Source organism: Phoxinus phoxinus (genome assembly GCF_949152265.1).
Source record: "Phoxinus phoxinus genome assembly, chromosome: 6".
Lineage (NCBI taxonomy): Eukaryota > Metazoa > Chordata > Actinopteri > Cypriniformes > Leuciscidae > Phoxinus > Phoxinus phoxinus.
Window position 1 is genome coordinate 17,868,571 of NC_136881.1, and position 21,316 is coordinate 17,889,886.

The window sequence follows — 21,316 nt, forward strand, 5'->3', positions numbered from 1 at the left end:
GCCCGCATGTTCTGTGGACAATGTAACAAAACAAAATATATCATTATGCAGTACGTAGTTTCTAAAAGGCAGCAGATAGGGAAAAATATCTGCTGCCTTTTTCTAAATTTGTACATTTAGTAAAAAAAATCTAAAATTGTAACTAAATATTTGTAATTTATATGTCAACAAAGATGCTTTTTGCACCTAGATAATGTACAGTAGTTCTAGTTGAGCCTAACACGGACATGCTACCGATTGCTACCCAACAAATACATTGATTGACCTCTTGTCCTGTCACATGGAGTGAAAAGGCAGTTCTATGGGTAACGCACGACCTCGTGTGGTTATTGCTTTATTTTGCTAATCATCGTCACGGTTGTTATTTGACTCCAGATCAATAGGTGTCGCAGTGTAAAAATCCGATGTTTATGCCGAGTGTTCTTGAGGTCGCTTTGCACTCTGGGAGGTTTGTCCTCTTTAGATGTCATTGTAAATTCTACTTTTTGTAAAGTCATAGAATAGCAGTATGACTGGATCCACAGTGGATGAAAAGCTCCGCTTTGAGCAGTTAACAAAGCTTCGGCGGCAATGGCTTAAAGATCAGGAGCTCAGTCCTCGAGAGCCTGTCACTGCACCTAAAACACTCGGCCGCATCGAGCGATTCTGGGGTGGATTTCTCGAGCCCAAGACACTCTGGAGACTTTACGTGAGTTTATGCCTTATATGATTTATTTATCCAGAGAGTGAACATGTATGTTGTGTATATGTAACATGCTGTATTTGTAACATGCATTGAAGTTTAACTGCAGGATATTATTATAACATGCTATTCTGTCTTATCTTCTATTTATGCGGACGAACCAGACATTTAAAGCCTATAATGCCAGTGTTTTTGCCATCACGCGGATTCTGATCCCGGCCTGGATCGTGCATTACTATATGAAGTACCATGTCGCTGTAAGTGCATGTTTGTTATGGTCACACTGATTTCTTTGAACATAATCAATTAATAAGCGTGTGTGTGTGTGTGTGTGTGTGTGTGTGTGTGTGTGTGTGTGTTCGTAAGGATGTACATTATTCGACGAGAAGAAGTACATTTACTTCTAAGACATGAGATGATATGATAAACCGTTGACAAAAAGTATGGTTTATTAAAATGTGAAATTTGGTATTTCATCAGGCATAGACTTGAATAGGCTTCAACTTGCGCTTATCCATGTAACGTTACTGGGCAACGATGACACCAATAGTAATATTCATGATAAAAATACAAAAGTATGCTAGACACACATGCTGTCACTCTGTCTCTGACTTCAAACATTTAAAGTCTTAAATCATTTAAAAAAAAATCATAGTTAATAAACATGGAAGCTCAATGTGCATGGTGTTTTCAGAGTTTGATAATTGCAGCACCCCCAAAAAATTATTTCTTCCCCAGTTTTGTTGTTGTTGTTGCAGCACCAAAACGTTCATATTTATTTCTGTATTTATTTGTATTCTTTACTCTTAGAATGTAGAAAACATTATTGTGTGCCGCAGATCATTTCATTAGTTCAATTTTACATTTTAATTGACCGTAAAGGTCTTTGCTAAAATTGTCTAGGTGACCTTTTTAGCTATCAAAACTGATAGCTGTTTGGGTGTGACATTGGCCAACAACCATATTTGTATATATTGTAACTCTTTTGCCATGGCAATTTTAAACAATTACTAACAACATTAATTTCATCTATGCGTGTTTAGATTTTATTTGACACCTGACTGACTTTACCTAATTAATATCTATTAAAATTCACATAGTTCACCCAAATATGAAAATTATGTCATTTAATTATTCACCCTCAAGTTGTTCCAAACCTGTATGAATTTCTCTCTTTTGCTGAACACAAAAGAATGTATTTATATAATCAATATATTTATATTAAGAATTTTAGTTACCAAACAGTTGATGGACCCCATTGACATCTATTTCACCTATGGAAGAAATAAATACTATGGAAGTCAATGGGGTCCCATCACTCTTTGGTTTCCAATATTCTTCAAAATATCTTCTTTTGTGTTGAGCAGAAGAAAGAAAATCATGCAGGTTGATGTATGATTTTAACTGCTGTTTTGTTTTGATTGTATTTCTTCAACTTGCCATGAATTTGCTGACGTGGCATTCAAAGCTAATGCAACGATACACTTTTTTCAGAATCGATCCGATACCAAGAATTCTGAGTATCTACCAATACCTATCCGATGCAGCGCAGTGTTTTTTTTTTTAAGCAAGTAGAATTTATATAACTCTGTGTGTTTAACTAATAATCACTCTTTTGTGTGTTAAACACAATCTACTTAATACAGACAATTTCATTATATATATATATATATATATATATATATATATATATATATATATATATATATATATATATATATATATAAAAAAAAAAAAAATTCTAGAAAAATCACGAGTGCACAATAATTGTATAAAATCTGAACATTTAGTGGGGAACAAATAAGAGACAATAAGTGTAACACTAAAATCTGATAAAACGTTATACATTGGTCTTTGTATTGTTGTAAAATACATTCATGAAAAACAAGATAACAAAAATCAAAAAAGATAAATTATTTTATATATAGCCTACCGGTACTATAAAATTGAGACCTGTTTTAAATGTATAGCACAGCTGTTTAATGAGGCAGCAACATATGATAGATAGGACAGAACAAAAAAGGCTATTAATAATCGTTTATTGCGTCACTGTATTATGATATGACAGGCTCCATACAGTGCGGCGCAGAATGATGCGCTTGAAGCAACATCGAGTCCGAGCGCAGAATGATGCGCTTGAAGCAACATCGAGTCCGCATTGAAAAGTTCAAAGCACAAAGGAAAGAGACATAGGGTGCTTCTCAATATCTTCCTCGTCTCCTCACTCCTCCGTCCTCCATCCTATGACCCGGAAACCGATCGAGCTCAGCCATCTTGAAGGACATCTCAATTCTCTAATTGCACCGTGAGGAGGCGAGGATCGAGGAGTGAGGAGGCTTCCAGAGGAGCTATGAGCGAGGATACACAGGTGTATCCTATGTGGAAGTGTTTTATTGACTTAACGTGACGCACGTGTAAATTCTCCTCCCCCTTCACATCGGTCACAATAATTTTATAGCTATATCATTTTATTGCAGTTTATATAAACCACATGTCACATATTTCAACAGGGTATCTTGCTTTATTATGAATTTCTTAAATAACCAAACTTCAACAACATAAGGGCAGATCTTTTTAGCGCTGCTGATGAAACTGAGAAGTGACGCTCGAGTGATCAAGTATTCCAATGTATAAAAAAGCTTTCATTCGATTCCTCCGTCCTCCTTTTCTTTCCTTGCAGCCTTCCCCCGCGTCCTCCAGGGGGTGGAGCTGAGACGCGAGGAAAGGAAGCGAGGAAAGGAAACGAGGATGCACAAATAAGAATTGAGAAGCACCCATAGAGTGCCGAAGTTATGACGTCACTTTGTAGGCCAAAACGCGGAAGTGAGTTAGCATTTTAGCACTTCCGGTTCCCTCCCCCTAAAGTCTATGGGTTTTTTGAATGGGTTTTTGCTAAATCGCCTGAAATAAGGTCTGTGGTTAACAAAGCCTCTAAATATTTTCACGTTTTGATCTATGACATAAAACACACCAGTTATAACCTGCTTGTGATTTTTTAAAAACTTTATTGTGACTTAAAAACGGTGATTGCTAACAAGTTGCTAAAAGGGACTACATCCTTTGGCGGGGACTTTAGACGTCATCATGACAAACAGGAAATCTCTCACTACTAACCCGCGTTTCAGCCTCACGTTCTTTATTTCTGTGGAGAGAGTGTTCGACAATGGTGTTTTGTTTTGTGCCGAGATGCAACCACAAGTCGTCGAATGATGGTTTTTCTATCGTCTAAGAAAAAGGACATAAAATTGGAAATTGATACGGCCATAGCTAACGTTAGTGCTTATGAGATTGTAAAAGCGTTGTTTGTTTTTTTTCTTGCGAATAAGCAAATGTATGCAAACATACAATCAAACATAATACAGTGAAATATAATCTTTATTAAAGTTTTGATAAATTTGATAAATTTGATTTGAGGCACAATGATCAGGCATAATAATCTTAATCACAAAGAAAATAATATTAAGATTTATATAAACTAACAAAATAATAAACGAATAAATAAAACATTAACAAAAGATAAAAAAATCTCAGAGAGGCACGCATAAACAAAATTAGTTTCAAACATTTTTGGAAAAAACTAATGGGCAATATTTCTCATGAAAAAGTGTTCATACCACAGGGTTCATACTGCAGATCATAATGAGCGAGCGTGTTTTTTAAATAAAGTTTGAGGAAGCTTGATGATGACGTTGATCCGCGACCATGGTCAGAGTGGTGTGCTGTAGTCCGTTTATAGCCTACCGTTAGCATTTTATATCTGACGGCTTTATTTAGGCTTCAAAATGTATACATTTTGGATTAACTTGTAAAGATTATCTTGATAGACAAAACGTGTAAGGGTCACAACTCTTTGTTGAACACAGATCTTATTTTTGGCGATTTTCCAAAAGTCTATGGGGAAAATGCATAGCTTTTCGATCGAGGGAACCCATGCGCCGCTAACTTCCGGGTTGGCCTACAAAGTGACGTCATAACTTCGGCACTCTATTGATGCGTAGTGTGTTATACAGTATCCATCTATGCAATAGTTTATTGAGCCTTTTCTTTTAACCCCTTAAGCGGCACCCCCTTTTTTTAATAGACATGAAAATGCACATTCCGAACTTAAAAGGTTGTAATTCAAGAATGCTTTGGAATATAGATTTAAGATTGGTCTTTTTTTAAAGAAGACAGTTGACAGATTTTTGTAGAAGTGAAAAAAATTAAGTTATAGAAAAAAAAAAAAAGTTATAGAAGTTTGAGTTTATGAAAATGTACAATGTTTAAAATTGTATTATTCATATTTTATATAAAATATATATTTTCAAAATCTGGAGGACTGCAAAAAAGGAGGAAAATGCAAAAAAAAAATCAGCCAAATTTCTGAAAAAGTCCAAATTTAGACTATCTCAAAAAATAAGCTTTCAGTAAGATTTTGTTTGGGCGCAGTACCAAACTTTGTCACTAGTTGACATTACTGCCCATTACGGCGCCTCTATTTCCATATGTTGTTTGAGTGATCTGAACCATTATTTTTACAATTTTCATACAATTTATGAAGTAGACATCCTATTCAGAAATAGTATTGGAAGTTTGGCAGATTTTGATTGAATTCAACCTCTAAGAAACACAAAAAGAACACGTATGTGCATTATAGCTCGCTGCCACATCACAAATGGTGAATCTATTATTTTTTTCTTTATATTTTTTAACATTTTCAGACCTTTTTTTTCTGAAAATAATTGAATGGATGCTATCTTTTGAACTCTTGGCATGAAAACAAACTGAGGTTTCTAACATTCTTTCATGATTTGTCATGTTCATCACTATTTCAAAATAAAAGTCTGAACACGCCTTAGAACGGAGTATGAAAATATTCTTGTTGCAAATTGATAAACTACGGCTCTGTAATTTATTCTCTGTAAACTAGAGATTGTAAGCTTTCAAATGATATATAGTTTGTCAAGATTAGTTTAGGTTTAGTATAAGATATTACTGTTTTAAATATGTAATGGCTGTGGCCAATATAAGGGGTTTTAATTACTTATTTAAATTAATTTATATCTCACAGTATACTATACAGTATAATGGCTTCAGAACACTTATAATATAGTGCATGGAAACTTTATGGTGCTTTATAATGTTTTTGTGGGGCTTAACAATAACACAGTATATGCACAATATCGTATTTGGATCGCCATCGTCTGATTGATACCCGATCCGGCAAAAATGGCAGTATCGGAGCCCTCTACTACTTCTACACAAATACCAGATAATATACTGGAAGCTCCATACGTAATCAAACACACCTGAAAATTCTTACAACATTTTTCAGTTACTTAAGAATTACAGGCAGGTGTCTGTTTGATTAAAGATGGAGCTAAAATCACAGCTGCTAACACACACGCTGCCCTCTGCAGCAGCTCATTTGCATTTAAAGGGCCAGACACAAAACGGTGCGTTTTTGCAAACCCTCAAAAAGTTACATCTTTAACATGCTATATAAAAATATCTGTGGAGTATTTTACACACACACACACACACACACACACACACACACACACACACACACACACACACACACACACACACACACACACACACACACACACAGGGGACATCAGAGATTTATTTTACATCTTGTGAAAATGGCATTTTACAATGCATTTCAAATCAATGAATTGGAAAGCCTATTTTCAGATGTATCTATTTACTGAAACCTACCTCATCATCAGTGATGTATCAAAAAATTAGTTTGACAATCTGGGTTTATCATATTTGATACTAAATTAAATCTGTCTAAACTTTAATTTTGTGCAAAGCAAACTATACATATTATTGCCATCCACGATACATCTTTTTGTATTGTGATATATATCCTGACACGTTATATTGTTGTACCCCTAATAAATATGAATGCAGTATTTCTTTCAATTCAGTGTAATGTTTATATCTATTAAAAAGCTAATTACGTTTTATTTTGCTGAACCAAAACTATACAAAAACTAAGGGACTGAAATATTACCATAGATAAAATGATGACAAATGATTACACTAAATATCTTTGTGTTTTGGTTGAATTATTATCATGTTAAAATTTTTAACTCAAATAGAATGATATTTATTGTTTCCACAGAAAAAGCCATATGGAATTGTTGAGCTAAAACCCAGACTGTTTCCTGTAAGTATATTTGGTGCAAGCAGTATTATCACACTAGTAATCATTTATATTTATATTTTTTTACATTTATTCAGTTAGCAGCCTCTTTTATGCAAAGCGACTTATAATTGAAAGCACAGACAAATGAATATAGTAAAGTAATCAGTAAGGTGTTTTGTAAATTAACATTCAAATAATCATTCATATTGATGTTTCTAAATGTCCTCATACACATATTTATTTGTACGTGTATGTTTTTCAGGGAGACACCATTTTGGAAACAGGAGAAGTTGTCCCAGATCTTCCTGAAGCAGATAGTCACGGTCATCATTAAATATGCCAGTTTATATTCAGTATAAACATCCTGTCTGCACTGGTTGTAAAATTAACATGTTTGATTGTATACTATGTCAATAAAATGTATTATACAGATTCTGTGTGCTTTTCCTGTGCTTTCAAGTGACCGTAACACACCCCTTTGGGTAGATTACTCCTGAATATAAATATTCTGGTACTGATTACAAATTACATATAAGATTTTGATAATTAAAATGAAGGTTATTTAATCTGATTCTTTAAAAAAATATATAATTGTTTTGACAACTTGCAAAGCAAGTATTGTACTATTTTGATAAAAACAATGAACAGTCAAGAGCAACATTCTTTAACAACACAGTCTTACACATTTGTTATTGCATGATATTTTTAGAGGGAAAATGTCAAATAAAACAGATTTTCCTAAATAATAGTGAAAAATTGAAGTATTTTTTTTAAATCAATTAGAATATAACACATCCTGTCGTTGCTATTTAGTTAACAAGTCTCTAGTGTTTTTGTATTTTGAAATTATGAAATTAAAAACATTGACGCGTCAAATTTAACTTGCTGTGAACGTTTTTCTTGCACTTGAGTGATGTGCTTTTATTTTGAAGTGAAAAACAGGAAGTTCTGAAAGTGACTGCATTTCACTTCCGAGATGTTCTTGTTTCTTTTACGTCATTGTCAACATTGCTTATGTAGACCTACACCGATTGAGAGAAGTTGGGTCATTTTTGGTTCTTATTAAGCGCTTTTTATACTTACAGTAAAGGTGTAGCAATAAACTATTCAGATATCATATATTTCAGACCTTTTGAATATCGTGTTACAAGTTAACGTTAGTGATCTTTGAACCGGCACTGGTTTGTTAGGCAGTAAGTAACTTAACGTACATTATTTTCAGGTTACATGTTTTTGTGGATTCAGTAACGTTAATGCATTATTACAATTATTAAACGGAACAAGTCATAATGCTCCTTTTTTTTGTTTCGGATACTTAAGCGAGATGCTTCCGGTGGAATCCAGAGGATCTAAGTTAACGTTAAGTACTCCGAAAGTTTCAACAAATACAAGGAAGAGTAAGTCAAACATAATTTTTAAGGGGATATATTAGTTCTACATTATTCGGTTCTACATAGATTTATTATAGAAATGTATTTATTGCGATTAACACAAAAGCTAGTATGACACTGCATAGTTTTGTTTATATGCTGCACGGTATTTTGTAACGCAGCAAAATTCCAATATTTTGTTGTATCTATAGATTACTATTACTAAGAAGTTAAAATTGTAATGCGAGTAAACACGATCACATAACTACTAATATATAAGTAGGCTATTTATTGGTATGTAGTCATATTTACTCATATAATATTTCGTAATAATTTGATGTACAACATTTTTGTAATATTAAGCAGTGAAGCTGTTTTTTTTTTGTTTTTTTTAATCTGAGAAATAATAGAACAGTGTGCTATACTACCTAAAAAGGTTTTCTTTTAGGTAATTTCAGGACAGTATCACTTTGACATTTAGCCTATGGCTTTGTACTCCTTAAGAATATCTAAATAAGTTCCAATTCATTCTTTTTTATTTTAATTTATAATGTTATTTAAACTTTCTAAACATTCACATTTAGACAAATGTAGCGAATGCTGAGAACAGTTCAAGTAGCCTAATAATTCAAATATTTCTTTCATCAGATAATGGCATCACCACAAATGAAGGAGCGCCCATCAGGTGTTGTGTTAAACACAATATCAAAAGCAGCATCTCCAGAATCAAAGTGCCCAATATGCCTGGATCACTTTAAAAACATATCATATCTTGATGTGTGCCTACATAAGTTTTGCTTCTGCTGCATTCATGAGTGGTCAAAGAACAAAGCAGAATGCCCCTTATGCAAGCAGCCATTTAATTCAATCTATCACACCATTAAATCTGAAGATAACTACAAGAGGTTTGACCTGCGACCAACTGAGAATGGCTCATTTGGCAACATGGCAGGGCAAAGGTTCAGGTATCGCACCACACTTACAGGCGACCGCAGACCGGCACAGAGGAGAACGTCTCCCCCACCTGACCATGGTGTCATATTTGAGGGCCTGAGAGGATCTCTTCCACAGCGGCACAGCAGAGATCTCCATAGCATGATAAGGAGGCTGGCAGTAAGGCAAAGAAGAGAGAGTGAGGGCAGGTCTGTACAAAGTCTTCATGAACAAGAAGTGATTAAATTCAGACGAGCCTTGTACAGAAGAGGTGTGCGAGTCCAAAGTGTGCAGGATGGTGGTCGTACCAGGGAGACCTCTGCCGAGTTCTTTAAAAGAAATCCTGCTTGTCTCCACAGGCTTGTACCTTGGTTGAGACGAGAGCTGACTGTTCTGTACGGTACCCATGGTTCCCTTGTCAATATAGTGCAGCACATCATCATGACTCTGATCACTCGACAAAACTTGGACGACCAGGTTGTTCTACACGAGCTTCGGCCCTTCTTGCTGTCTCACACTGAGCACTTCCTGCATGAGTTTCTCAGCTTTGCTCAATCCCCGTTCAACATGGAGGCATATGACCAGCGTGCTGTTTATGACTTGCCTCGGCCCTCCGGACAGAGTAGCAGTTCAGAAACATCTGTGATTGCCATCTCTGAAGATGAAAGTGATTCTTTAGTGTCAGGAGCCCAGGATTATGCCACTCCTAGGGTGACTTTAAGCCAAACAACATGGGATGATGAGACCCCAGGGCCATCCTACTCTTCAGAGCTATCTCAGGTATTACCTTTCCATGTGAGGGACTCAGACTCTGATAGTAGTGTTGGGGAAGCAGTAGTGTCTGTTGCTGCAATGCCACATCAGGACGGTCCAGGAAATACTGCCACTATTGCAGTGGAAGAAGAGGACTCCTCTGGCAGTGATGAAGACTGTGTTATTATCAGCTATGTTAAGCCAGTGACAGAAAGGACACCAGAACTGGTCCAGCTTTCTTCTGACTCTGAACATTCTGAGCAGAATGAAGAGCCGCAAAACTCTCAAGCACCCCAACACATTCGTTTTACTTCAGAGTTGGATTTGTCACCCACTGTAACTCAGAGACCCTCGAGGAGGCCAACAAGGTCCTCTCGCTCACCTGATGACACCTCTACAAATCTTAGAAAAGAAGATAAATATGGTAAAAGGAATCATGAGAGGGAGTTGTCAGGATCTAGAGAAGGATCCTCCTCACACAGCAACAGGACGCACTCTTCCTCTTGTAGCAGGAAGCACCCATTGTCTAAAGAGAGAAAGCATAACCGGAACCAAGACAAGGACACAAGTCGCCACACCTCTAGTTATTGGCATTCATATAGCCATTATAGTCAGAAAGGCAGTGACAGGAGTTGTTATACAGAGACATGCTCATCCTACACCAGCTACTACAGAAGTGTATATAATCGCCCTCATTCTCTATCACACAGCAGAAGGCGAAGCATTGATCGTGAGGACAGAAGTAGCTCAAGGACCACTTCTAGAATTAAGTCCGGCTCCTCCAGTGGTCAGGAAAGAAGACACTCAAGGAGCAATTCCAAAATCAACTCTTCGAATCGTCGGCACAGAAGTCATTATGAGAACCATTCTAGAATTAACTCCTCCAAACATCAGGACAGAAGTCGCTCAAGGAGCAGTTCTAGAATTAACTCATCCAACCGTCAGGACCGAAGTCGCTCAAGGAGCAGTTCTAGAATTAACTCCTCCAACCGTCAGGACCGAAGTCGCTCAAGGAGCAATTCTAGAATCAAGTACAGTTCCTCCAACTGTCAGGACAGAAATCACTCAAGAAGCAGTTCTAGATACAACTTCTCCAATTGTGAGGTCAAAAGTCGCTCAGGGAGCAATTCTCGAATCAACTCCTCCAACCGTCAGGAAAGAAGTCGCTCAAGGTGCAATTCTAGAATCAACTCCAACTCCTCACATCAGACATCACTGCATGATGAATATGGCAGAAAAAGGAAGTACAAAACAAAGCATTATGAGAAACCCTCAAGGAAGAGTCCTAGTAAATGTTTCACCGATTCTGCTGAAGATGGTGCAAAAAAGAAAAACAAGAAGCATCACAAAAGGTGCAAGAGGAAAAGTAAGAGTCCAAGCGTAGATGACAAATCTGAGGGTCACAGTAGGAAACATCACAAGAAGAAGAAAAAGAAACACAAGAAGAAGAGCAAGAGACATAATAGTGAGGCGAGGGTGGGAAAGCACAGCCCTGTTCTCAGCCCTGTCCTCATTACAATTAATAGTGACAGTGACAATGCTGACTCCAGTGAACCCTCAACCAGTGCAGCTAGCTCCACTTTTACAACAGCAAACAGTACTACAAAAACTGAAACTCAGCCGCTCAAGTCCAGTTTCCTAGAGATGGAGCAACATTCAACTGCTGGAGCTGAATATAGTTCAGTGGGTGATGCAGGGAATCACCTCAAGACCGATTAACTCAAATGCCTTCATGATTTTGTATAATTTTACTGTAATTGAACTCCCCAATTTGTGGCGAATAAAGATTTGCAAATGACTTCTTGAAATGCCCACATGTATTTTCATTGTTGCAAAATCCATTTTTGATTGCTGAGACATTTGTGTGTGTGTGTGTGTGTGTGTGTGTGTGTGTGTGTGTGTGTGTGTGTGTGTGTGTGTGTGTGTGTGTGTGTGTACACATTATTTCATCTTTCATCAACTTTTTCATTACATTATTTAATTTACGAGTTATCATGATGGCATTTGGACTAAATCATGCACCATACTCTCTGAGACATTTTATGGATTATAGTGTTACTAAAAACAAAACAAAAATAAGTTTCAGTGCTTAAATTATTTTAATTCGTTAAACTGTAGTTGTTTTATGGTTATCTTCTCTAGGATCCACTCTTGTGGGGTTCGAGATTATTTCATTACTTGGGTTTAGTTGAATCACAGTAGGCGGCGCTAATGCGCTTGTTTCGCTTGCGCAGCGCCATTAAACAAGCAAGAACAAGTAGGAAGCTGATGTCAAGCTGCACATGGAAGCATAGAAGAAAATGGCATCGGATAGTCACATAAAGGTAAATTTAATATTTTTATCATGGAATATGACACGTAAGTTATGTAAGAAAATAGTTTAGGGGAGTGGTACTGCAGTGTTTTCACGTCAACACTCAAAATAACCAAATGTTGCATCAACGTTACTTGGCCTCTGTAATGAATATTAACTTTATAATAATATCTCTGTGTTGTAATCGTTAGAATATAGCACTTCTCTTTCCTTCCAAGCCCGTTTCGCTCTTTAGCATGATGAAAACCTGATATGACAACATGCTGTACGGTTAAATAGGTTTGTTTCCCTGGTTTATGATAGAGAGACCAACGAGAGAGTTCCTTTTGTTTTTTTGGCAGTGACATTTTTTTTATTTCGGAAAGTTTGCTACTTCATGCAGTATTAGTAGTATACTAATTAAGTTCACCTCAGTAAACATTATTAAAAAATGCATTTCATGACAAACAACTGCAGACACCATCCCACCTTTAGATATGTCTATAATACAGCATCTCATGTTCTTATAGATAGGAATAATTGGTGGATCTGGTCTTGATGATCCAGATATCCTGGAGGGAAGAACAGAACGATATGTAGTCACACCATTTGGAAAGGTGAGTGTCTCTAACATGCGTGTTTAAGAGAGCATATTTTGGAAATTATATCCATTTGCTTGAATTGAACGGAGAAATTAAAAACAATTTTTGCTTTTAAATCATGTGGTAACCATAGTATTTCACAGATGGGCAGAGCCAGAAGTTTTATTTATTTACACTCATTTCCTCCCTCTCTTTTGACAGCCATCTGATGCGCTAATTTTGGGCAAAATAAAGAATGTTGAATGTGTCCTTCTTGCAAGGTGATTACACTAGCATGTATATACAATATATTTGCTTTGACTTTTACTTGAAATGCCTGCTGGTTTTATATTTATGAAGGACAAAAGTCTAATCTAGTACTCTCGCCACCCCACCCCCCATTACAAGGCATGGGAGACAACACACAATCATGCCCACCAATGTAAATTACCAGGCCAATATTTGGGCATTGAAGGAAGAGGGCTGCACTCACCTGCTAGTCACCACAGCATGCGGTTCTCTCCGAGAGGACATCCAGCCTGGGGACATTGTTCTGATTGACCAGTTTATTGATAGGTAAGTATTCATTGGTCTATAATAATTTGACATTACACTTTTAATTTCACCCTCACTTAAAATAATATTTTAAAGACAAAAGAGGTGGAGGAAAAATAAAGTTAATAAACAGTACTGAATGAAGCAAACACTGAGACATCCTTTGAAGTTGAAGGTACTAGAGTCAACTCCCATACTCTAGAAAAGTCCTCGGTCCTCGGCTAAATTCGGTATCAGCAGGTCAAACTCAATGAAAAATCGGAAATCGGAATCGGCCTAGAAAATTGAAACCGGTGCATCTCTACTTCTATGTTCAAACCGAAGTCAGAAAGATGTAGAGACTCATGAAGAAGTGACAACATGTAGACAACATTTCTGAATGGTTAGTTGGTGAATTTATGCAGTTTGTGTAGTTATCTTTTAGTCATTAAATAGCATATTCTGTCTTGATAGTCTATAAATCACGTTCCTGAAGGCGGGGGTTTACTTAAGGACATGCGTATATAAAGAATGGCTTGTCAAGTGTACCGTACGATACTTGCTTCTCGTCTCGTGTGCAACTGTCTTTATTGTTCCTCACAGCGCACCTTATCAGTTTGATGCATATTCTTATTTATTTCCTTTTCTTAATTCCACGCCAAAATGTCCCACACCATCTTGAAATCAAGGACAACAAAACGTGTTCAGACATTCTATGACGGGCAGCCCACCAGCCCCCCAGGTGTGTGTCACATCCCTATGGCTGAACCTTTCTGCAGTAAGACTAGAGAGGTTAGTGACATTTCCCAGCTCTCTGGATATGCATCAAGATATTGTTCATCTTATCTTATTCTCTTCACCTTTTTTTTACCTCCTCTTGTAGGTTCTCCTGGAGGTTGCCCAGGCACTTGGTGTGAAGTGTCATACTCGAGGGACAATGGTGACCATAGAGGGTCCTCGTTTCTCCTCTCGGGCTGAGAGCCTAATGTTCAGACAGTGGGGGGCTGATGTCATTAACATGTCCACAGTACCGGAGGTGGTTCTTGCCAAGGAGGCCGGGCTGTGCTACGCTAGTATTGCAATGGCAACTGATTATGACTGCTGGAAGGAGCACGAAGAGGCGGTGAGCAGATAGAAGCTTGTGTGTGTGTGTGTGTGTGTGTGTGTGTGTGTGTGTGTGTGTGTGTGTGTGTGTGTGTGTGTGTGTGTGTGTGTGTGTGTGTGTGTGTGTGTGTGTGTGTGTGTGTGTGTGTGTGTGTGTGTGTGTGTGTGTGTGTGTCTGCTTAACCATATTCATATTGTTTGGGACATACAGGAGCTCACTATTGTGGTCTTGGACTGTTTATTATATATAGTTTGTAAAACAATATATACATAAAGTAAGTTTAAAGTTATAAGTTATAAAGTAAACTAAGTTTTCTGTCAGCAGACCCCAGTTTGAAAACCCATGGGTTATAGCATTTATAATAATTAGCTGTAAATTAAAAATCTTAAAAGTATTCAGAATGACCCCATTTAGATAAGTAAATCAGTTTGAATCAGTTGAGTTCAAGTCATTATTCCTTCTAAGCTGTGCACATGCACAGCTGCACACTTCTGATGTTACTCCCACACAGACCAAAAAGATTCTGTGCATTTTGTTTTCAGTCTGGAAACGGAAACTTAACTGAGTAATTCTGTGCCAAAATACACATTCAAAAGATTAAAAAGTGCAAAGTGTTACCAAACACTGCCTTATTAATAAACCACACAATGTAATGTTTTAGTAATTTAGTCATTTATATTGGGTCAAAGGAAGATTGATAAATATCTACAACCTTGGACCCACACAGACCCTGGTATTTCATTGGTTCTTTTATGTTTGTGGCAAATACTCACTCCAGAAATGTTGAGTTTCTTTTTTTTAAATCCGTTTTTCCAATACTGGTCTGCTGCTTCTCTACAATTTAATCAGAGTGCCTTAAATAGAAGCATTTGTCTCTTGGTTACACATGCCACATAAAAGCCCTTTGTTATCAAAAAACAAAGTTTTTTAACCAAAAAAGAAATTTTTTGGTTAATTTTAATTGTAACTATACATTGTAACACATGAGTTTTAACAGTGACAGTGTGTATATAATCTTTTGATGCCATGTGAGAGAAAGGCCATAATAAAGGGCAAATGTGCTGCTATTGTGTTCATTCAAACTTGTTTGTATCCTATTGGTTTAGAAGGATTGTTATAGGATATTCCTTTTTAAGTCAATAAACTCTCTACAGATTATAGTTTCCGATAGCCGGACAACCGGTTAGGCTTTTAGTTAGAAGCAATGTTTACTTCCCCTCGCAGTTCAGAGTCCTCCTTCCGAGTTCCTGCTGCTGACCTCTAGTTTTCACGCCCCACTGCACCACATCCTTCCGTCCCTGTCCTGTATTCTCTTTCTCTCTCTGACTCATGCACAGACAATCATACACATTTTGCTGCCAGCCAATTAGTCAGATCCTCTAAAGGAAAACATTGGTGATGAAAAACAGTCTACAGTTCAGTTTTCTTTCTTGATCACATGGATTTTTCTTGTTGCTGTCTTAATTCAGTATATCCTGTCATAGTCCCCTGTAGAATTTAAATGCACAATATAGCTGTAGACAACTATGACTTACAAAGTCATGCATTAAAGACAATAGACCATTTGTTGAATGAGCATAAAATGTCGTCCAGATTCAGTTTTAACTTGTGACAGGTTATACATGACTCATGGCAACCTTATCTGCATTATATGAGTGGCCACGGGCAAATGTGAGACTCATAGAGAAACGTACAGTTTTAAGAATAAATGTGATAATTTTAAGATCCGGATGCATTGTTCCTTCATATCTTATTATCGGTTAATGATTATCTGTGGCTTGCTGGTCCATTATAGCCATTTTTTTAATGTACCATTATTTTTGATTTTCCTATACATTTTTATAAACCTGCATGTACCAAACTTAGGTCCATTTTATTTTTATTTTTTTATTCTAGGTGTGTGTGGACAATGTTTTAAAAACCATGAAGGAGAACGCAAACAAAGCTAGCAGCATCCTGCTCACAGCAATCCCACAGATCAGCCAGATGGACTGGGAGAGCACAATAAATGCACAAAAAGTGAGTTTAAAGCTCTTGAAAGTAAATTGCTGTTTTATTTTATTTTAATATATCGTCCCCTTGGAATTATAAGGTTCTATCTGACATTTTTGTCAAAATTGAGTAATTCACATATTCTTATTCTGTGACAACTTATTTACATTATGTGATGTTGTTTTTTAAGTTGTGTACATTTTGGAACTTTTTATTTAGAAAATAAAAAGGTTCTTTCTACACAGTCGAATGGAATGCAAAAACTTTAAAGCTCAATATCTCAAAACCAGTCAGAATGCAGATAGAACCTTATAATTCCAAGGGGACGATATGTAATTGTATAATAGATTTTTTTTTCTAAACCTGACATGTATGAAACTTTCCATGTCATAATTTGTTTTCCTTTCTTTTGTTGTCCAGTTGATGTCACAATCTTCAGTAATGTTGCCCAAACATTAAAGTACTCTGCCATCAAGGAGCCATGAAGATGTGGTGTCCACAAATGCAATCATGTATCTGTAAACAAGTGTGACATTCTTACCGCTATATTAATCTAAATAAAATAAAATATAAAGGGGTTTGTTTGTCAGCCACACTGACATGAATGTGCAGTTACCACTCTTTAAAATATATATAATTTTTTTTAAACAATTAAACATAATGCATGGAAGCATTGGTAAAGGGAATGGACATGATCTTTTGATTTTTGAATTGTTTTTTCAGTGCCTTTTAAATGTAGTAAATACAGTAGTAGTGTATTTGGTTGTTTATATAGCTAAATACATTTCTCTCATAACCACAAATAAATGTATGTTTTTTTCCCCTATTATATTATTATTCATTTTGCCACATGTCAATGATCAGTGCTGAAACTTCTCCATTTGGAATCAGCAGTGCATTTATTTTTCTAGAGTTTAGTAAAGAACAGATGTCTATTTGTAACAAAAATTGTTAAACTGATTGCTTGTCAGGAAAAAAAAAAGTTGAGGGAAAAACACTGCAGAAATCATAATAGAAATATGTTCATTGTTTTTTAAATAATATTTCTGCTTTCAAAATGGAGGCCTTCCTAATCTGACTTTGATAGTTTTTTTTTTTTTTTTTTTGTTATTTCCATGAGATTACCGGTAGATCAGCTTTCCAATACCTTCCAGAAATAATTTTACAAATAGAGATAAACTAATTATACAAATGACCAGACATTTTTGATACTTTAAAAGTAAATTTTCTATGCAAAATCCACCTTTAAAAAAAAGTACACGTTTTATGTTATTTATAGCAAGCAAGCAAGCAACTTTATTTATATAGCAAATTTTTTAAATAACAAATGTTGCCCCAAAGTGCTTTACAAAATAATAACATGAAAGTCATACAACAAAACAAACGTAATTTATTCAAAAGCTAAAGAAAATAAATACATTTTTAAATAAGACTTAAAAGTTGTAATCGATGGAGCTGACCTCACATTTATTATTTAGTTTTCTACATTTAGTTCTCTAACTTGTAGTGCCCGTATTCCACACAGGTTATTTGCAGCCAGGAGATAACATTATGTAGGCAAATTAATAATTCAATCAAAAGTAGGCTAAATCAATAATAAAAAACATTCCTTTCTGCACAAGCTAAATTTTTCTTTGGACTCTATAAAACCCAGTAAAACAATGTATGCTTTATAAAAAACAAAATAAAGAATTTAAGCTTCATAAAGATGCAAAGACTACTATAGTGATAGGGTATAAAGTAGACTATTTCAGTGCTCTTTGGATGTGGTATAGTTCAACTTACAAAAAAAAAAAAAAAAACTAGTCCAAGGCACTCGAGAATGTAGAAAAAAATATAACAAAGCTCTTATTTATGGCTATAACATTTTAAAAACATTCACATATGTAAAGGCTTTATATTTTTTCCTACATTTTCGAGTGCATTGGCCTCGTTTTTTGGAAAGAATTTAAGCTTGCATTTCTTAATAGTAGGCTAGGCCTATTTAAATAGTTTTATTCAAGCTATAGGCTAATAATAATAAAATCAACTAACGAAACGGCTCACCAAAATGTATTGCTATACATCTCGTGCTATTAGTGTAAGTGTAAATGTATTATATTGCATTTTGAGCAACTGGCTGCTCAAAACGGGGAACTTGATTTCGTTACATTTCATCGCTTTGATTCCATATAGCCACATCATCACCATGCGTTAAAAAATATATTTTGTATAGTCTAGTTAATTTGTATCATTGCGCCGTGTCTACAGTTAGGATAAGGTTTCGTTCATTAGTTTATGCCAAACATAATGCAGAGATGATATGTTGCAATTCAAAAATGAAGAACAAAAAAATCTCAAAGAAAACATAAAATAGCCAATAGGCCTACTTAAAAACTTTAGCGTTTAAAACCGACTAAGAAATTCAACCACGTCAACATGGTCAGCCTGCCGTGCCACATCCACAGGTCGTAAATTGCAGTGATCTGTTGCATTGGGATCAGCGTTAAAAAGGATTAAAAGCTGCACAGTGTCCATGAATCCGGCTCTGGCAGCATCGTGCAGAGGAGTGCTTCCTGTCCCTGGATCAGGCAGATTAGGATCCGCTCCATATTTCAGCAGCAGGTGAGCCAATGGTGTGTTACCCATCATCATCACCTGCGAAAAACGTGAAATGTTTTCGCTTTCAGAAAAAAACTACTCTTTGGCATAAATAACTGTTAAAATATAGCCTATAGGCTACTGTTAAAATGGGCATAAAAGAAACAGTCGGCTACAATTTCTACTCTTGAATTATTTTAATCATTAGCCTAACAGTTTTTTTTCGTGCAGTAGAACGTATAGCCTAGGCTAATTGGTTATTCTAATTTTTGCAGCAATAATGAAATCTTTCACCGGCAGTAGGCTATATTTAATGCAACGACTCATAACATTATCTCATGTTTTTATTAGCCTTTAGTAGCCTGTTGTTAATCAGTTGTGCGTATAAGAATGCGCACTTGTGATATTAAACATCTTTCGTTAAAAGATTAAAAGCTTTAGGCCTATGCTATAATAAGCTTGATACCTCAAGCAATACGGTGGTTTTACAGTGTCTGCATTTTTCTAAGTCTGTTCATTCTAAGTTTAAGAAACTATAGCCTAAGCCGACATCGTTTTACTTTTTGTAGGCACTTTATTTGACCCCTCCAGCTTGCTTTTATTTTTTATCCTGTACAGAATGTAGGCTATTGCAACATGGAATGAGCTGTAACACCAAATGTTGAACCGATTAGAAATTAGTAACGAAATTAAAGCCTACGTGACCACATTGTAAAAAAAAAAATGCTTTAAACGTCTGGTTTAATGTCCAGTTTTATTAGCTTCTTCAAAATAAATATCCCCCACTCCCTCACAAACTGCAAACATTTTAAATCCATGGCAGAATTGTAAACGTCCAGGTTTTCTATTAGATTTACAACCCATCCTGGGTAGTGGTAGGCTAAAAACAGCACTCTTTTGACATAATTTACAGTTTAATAATAGGATTAAAAAATATATAGGCCTATATTAAAATATTAAGTTCTTCTTTGAAGCACATTATTTTATATCGTCGTCGTATAGTTGCTAAAACTATCTTACATTCAAGACAAATAGCCTAAAACAGCAAAGTTTATTTTTACTATTTTTTTCTTCGAGTTTAAAAATAAAGGTAATTTACTGGTGCTATGTTAAAATCTAAAGTGAAATAGGCTGTTAGTCTAGTGCTACCTACCTCTACAATACACTATTAAGATCGTATTATATTATTTAGACTAGGCTATACAAAAAATAAATCAAAATAATACATCAATGACATTAAAAGTCATTATAATGACAATAGGCAATAAGCTATTATAAGTAGGCTAAGGCAAAAAACGTTTCCAGTTAGTCTATGTAAGGATAAATAGGCATTTTACATAAATAAATAAGAAAAGTATAGGCTATTATTTAAAATTAAATCATGTAGCCTATTAAACCAACTGCGAGAAAGAATTAAGCAAGATCCTAAAGTGATAGACTACTTTGTGAAATAATGTGACCTTTCGTACATTTAAATGCCTTTCTGTTGTATTGTAGGCTAATAATTAATATTGTAGCCCTAAGTACAGTCCGTCTGATGTAGGATTTATAGTTATTATTATTGACATGTTGTCTGAAAACGCTTTGCCTACCTGTATAGGCGTTCTTCCGAATGTATTAACGTTGTTGACATTCACTCTGTTAGAAAGTAAAAACTGAACACGGCAAGTGTTTCCAGTGGCGGCTGCTTTGGTCAGTTCATCCTCGGCATGCATCCTCTTCATCATCAGTCCAGTGAAGAATTTCACTCTGACAGGTAAAAGCAATGAGGACGATATGCGAAAATAATCACTGCATTTCAATCTTCCCTGTCACAGACATAAAATGTTGCCCTGTGCTGCGTAAATGAGTTGAATCAGCCCCTTCATAATCTGTTGTGCCTAATAATTATTACACGTAGGGAGATATTTGTTCGGACTTGCCTCTTATCAACGTCACGGCAAACCGTGCTGCAGTACTGTATGTAGGCTACTGCGCAGGCGCACTCAAACAGCTGATCCAGGAAGACGGAGCTACAATGACACGAAATGAATAACGAAATGCTATGCTTTAGCAGTAAGAGAGTTTGTTAATGTTTTTTTTTTTTTTTAAACTGGTATTGAATAAATTAAAACAGAACAATCACGAAAACGAGTTTTCTTTTTCGGTGTCCACATTCAAATAGTCGAATTTTGGAAGTCAAACTAGGAGGCTACCCAAGGAAGAAGAAAAAAAAGAGAGTAGCCTATGTAGCTATATTGAAAGAGACGCAAATGTTAATTAATAATTATGACTCCTTCAGCATCCCACATTACTTAAGATTTAGCAATGTATTGGTCACCGTGTTTACACTATTTACATATGTAGCCTGTTTA

At 35.8% G+C, this 21,316-nt stretch overlaps 3 protein-coding genes across 3 annotated transcripts; 2 read left to right on the forward strand and 1 right to left on the reverse strand.

Moving 5' to 3' along the window:
• Window positions 1–390: 390 nt before the first annotated feature.
• Window positions 391–7,253, forward strand: ndufb6 (NADH:ubiquinone oxidoreductase subunit B). The gene is made up of 4 exons (XM_079616376.1): window positions 391–688; window positions 847–939; window positions 6,798–6,842; window positions 7,084–7,253. Exons 1-4 carry the CDS (start codon window positions 509–511, stop codon window positions 7,153–7,155), a joined length of 390 nt encoding a protein of 129 aa, XP_079472502.1. The 5' UTR covers window positions 391–508; the 3' UTR covers window positions 7,156–7,253.
• A 619-nt stretch (window positions 7,254–7,872) lies between these two features.
• LOC307000513 (uncharacterized protein) lies at window positions 7,873–16,960 on the forward strand. The gene is made up of 10 exons (XM_079616156.1): window positions 7,873–8,014; window positions 8,142–8,218; window positions 8,840–11,593; window positions 12,701–12,787; window positions 12,974–13,032; window positions 13,160–13,327; window positions 13,975–14,077; window positions 14,169–14,408; window positions 16,287–16,409; window positions 16,803–16,960. Exons 3-10 carry the CDS (start codon window positions 8,843–8,845, stop codon window positions 16,839–16,841), a joined length of 3,570 nt encoding a protein of 1,189 aa, XP_079472282.1. The 5' UTR covers window positions 7,873–8,014; window positions 8,142–8,218; window positions 8,840–8,842; the 3' UTR covers window positions 16,842–16,960.
• A 690-nt stretch (window positions 16,961–17,650) lies between these two features.
• On the reverse strand, window positions 17,651–20,826 carry cdkn2a/b (cyclin-dependent kinase inhibitor 2A/B (p15, inhibits CDK4)). Its single transcript, XM_079616377.1, has 2 exons — window positions 20,555–20,826; window positions 17,651–19,019 (listed from the first exon to the last, which is right to left on the reverse strand). Exons 1-2 carry the CDS (start codon window positions 20,687–20,689, stop codon window positions 18,768–18,770), a joined length of 387 nt encoding a protein of 128 aa, XP_079472503.1. The 5' UTR covers window positions 20,690–20,826; the 3' UTR covers window positions 17,651–18,767.
• Between the last annotated feature and the right edge of the window lie 490 nt (window positions 20,827–21,316).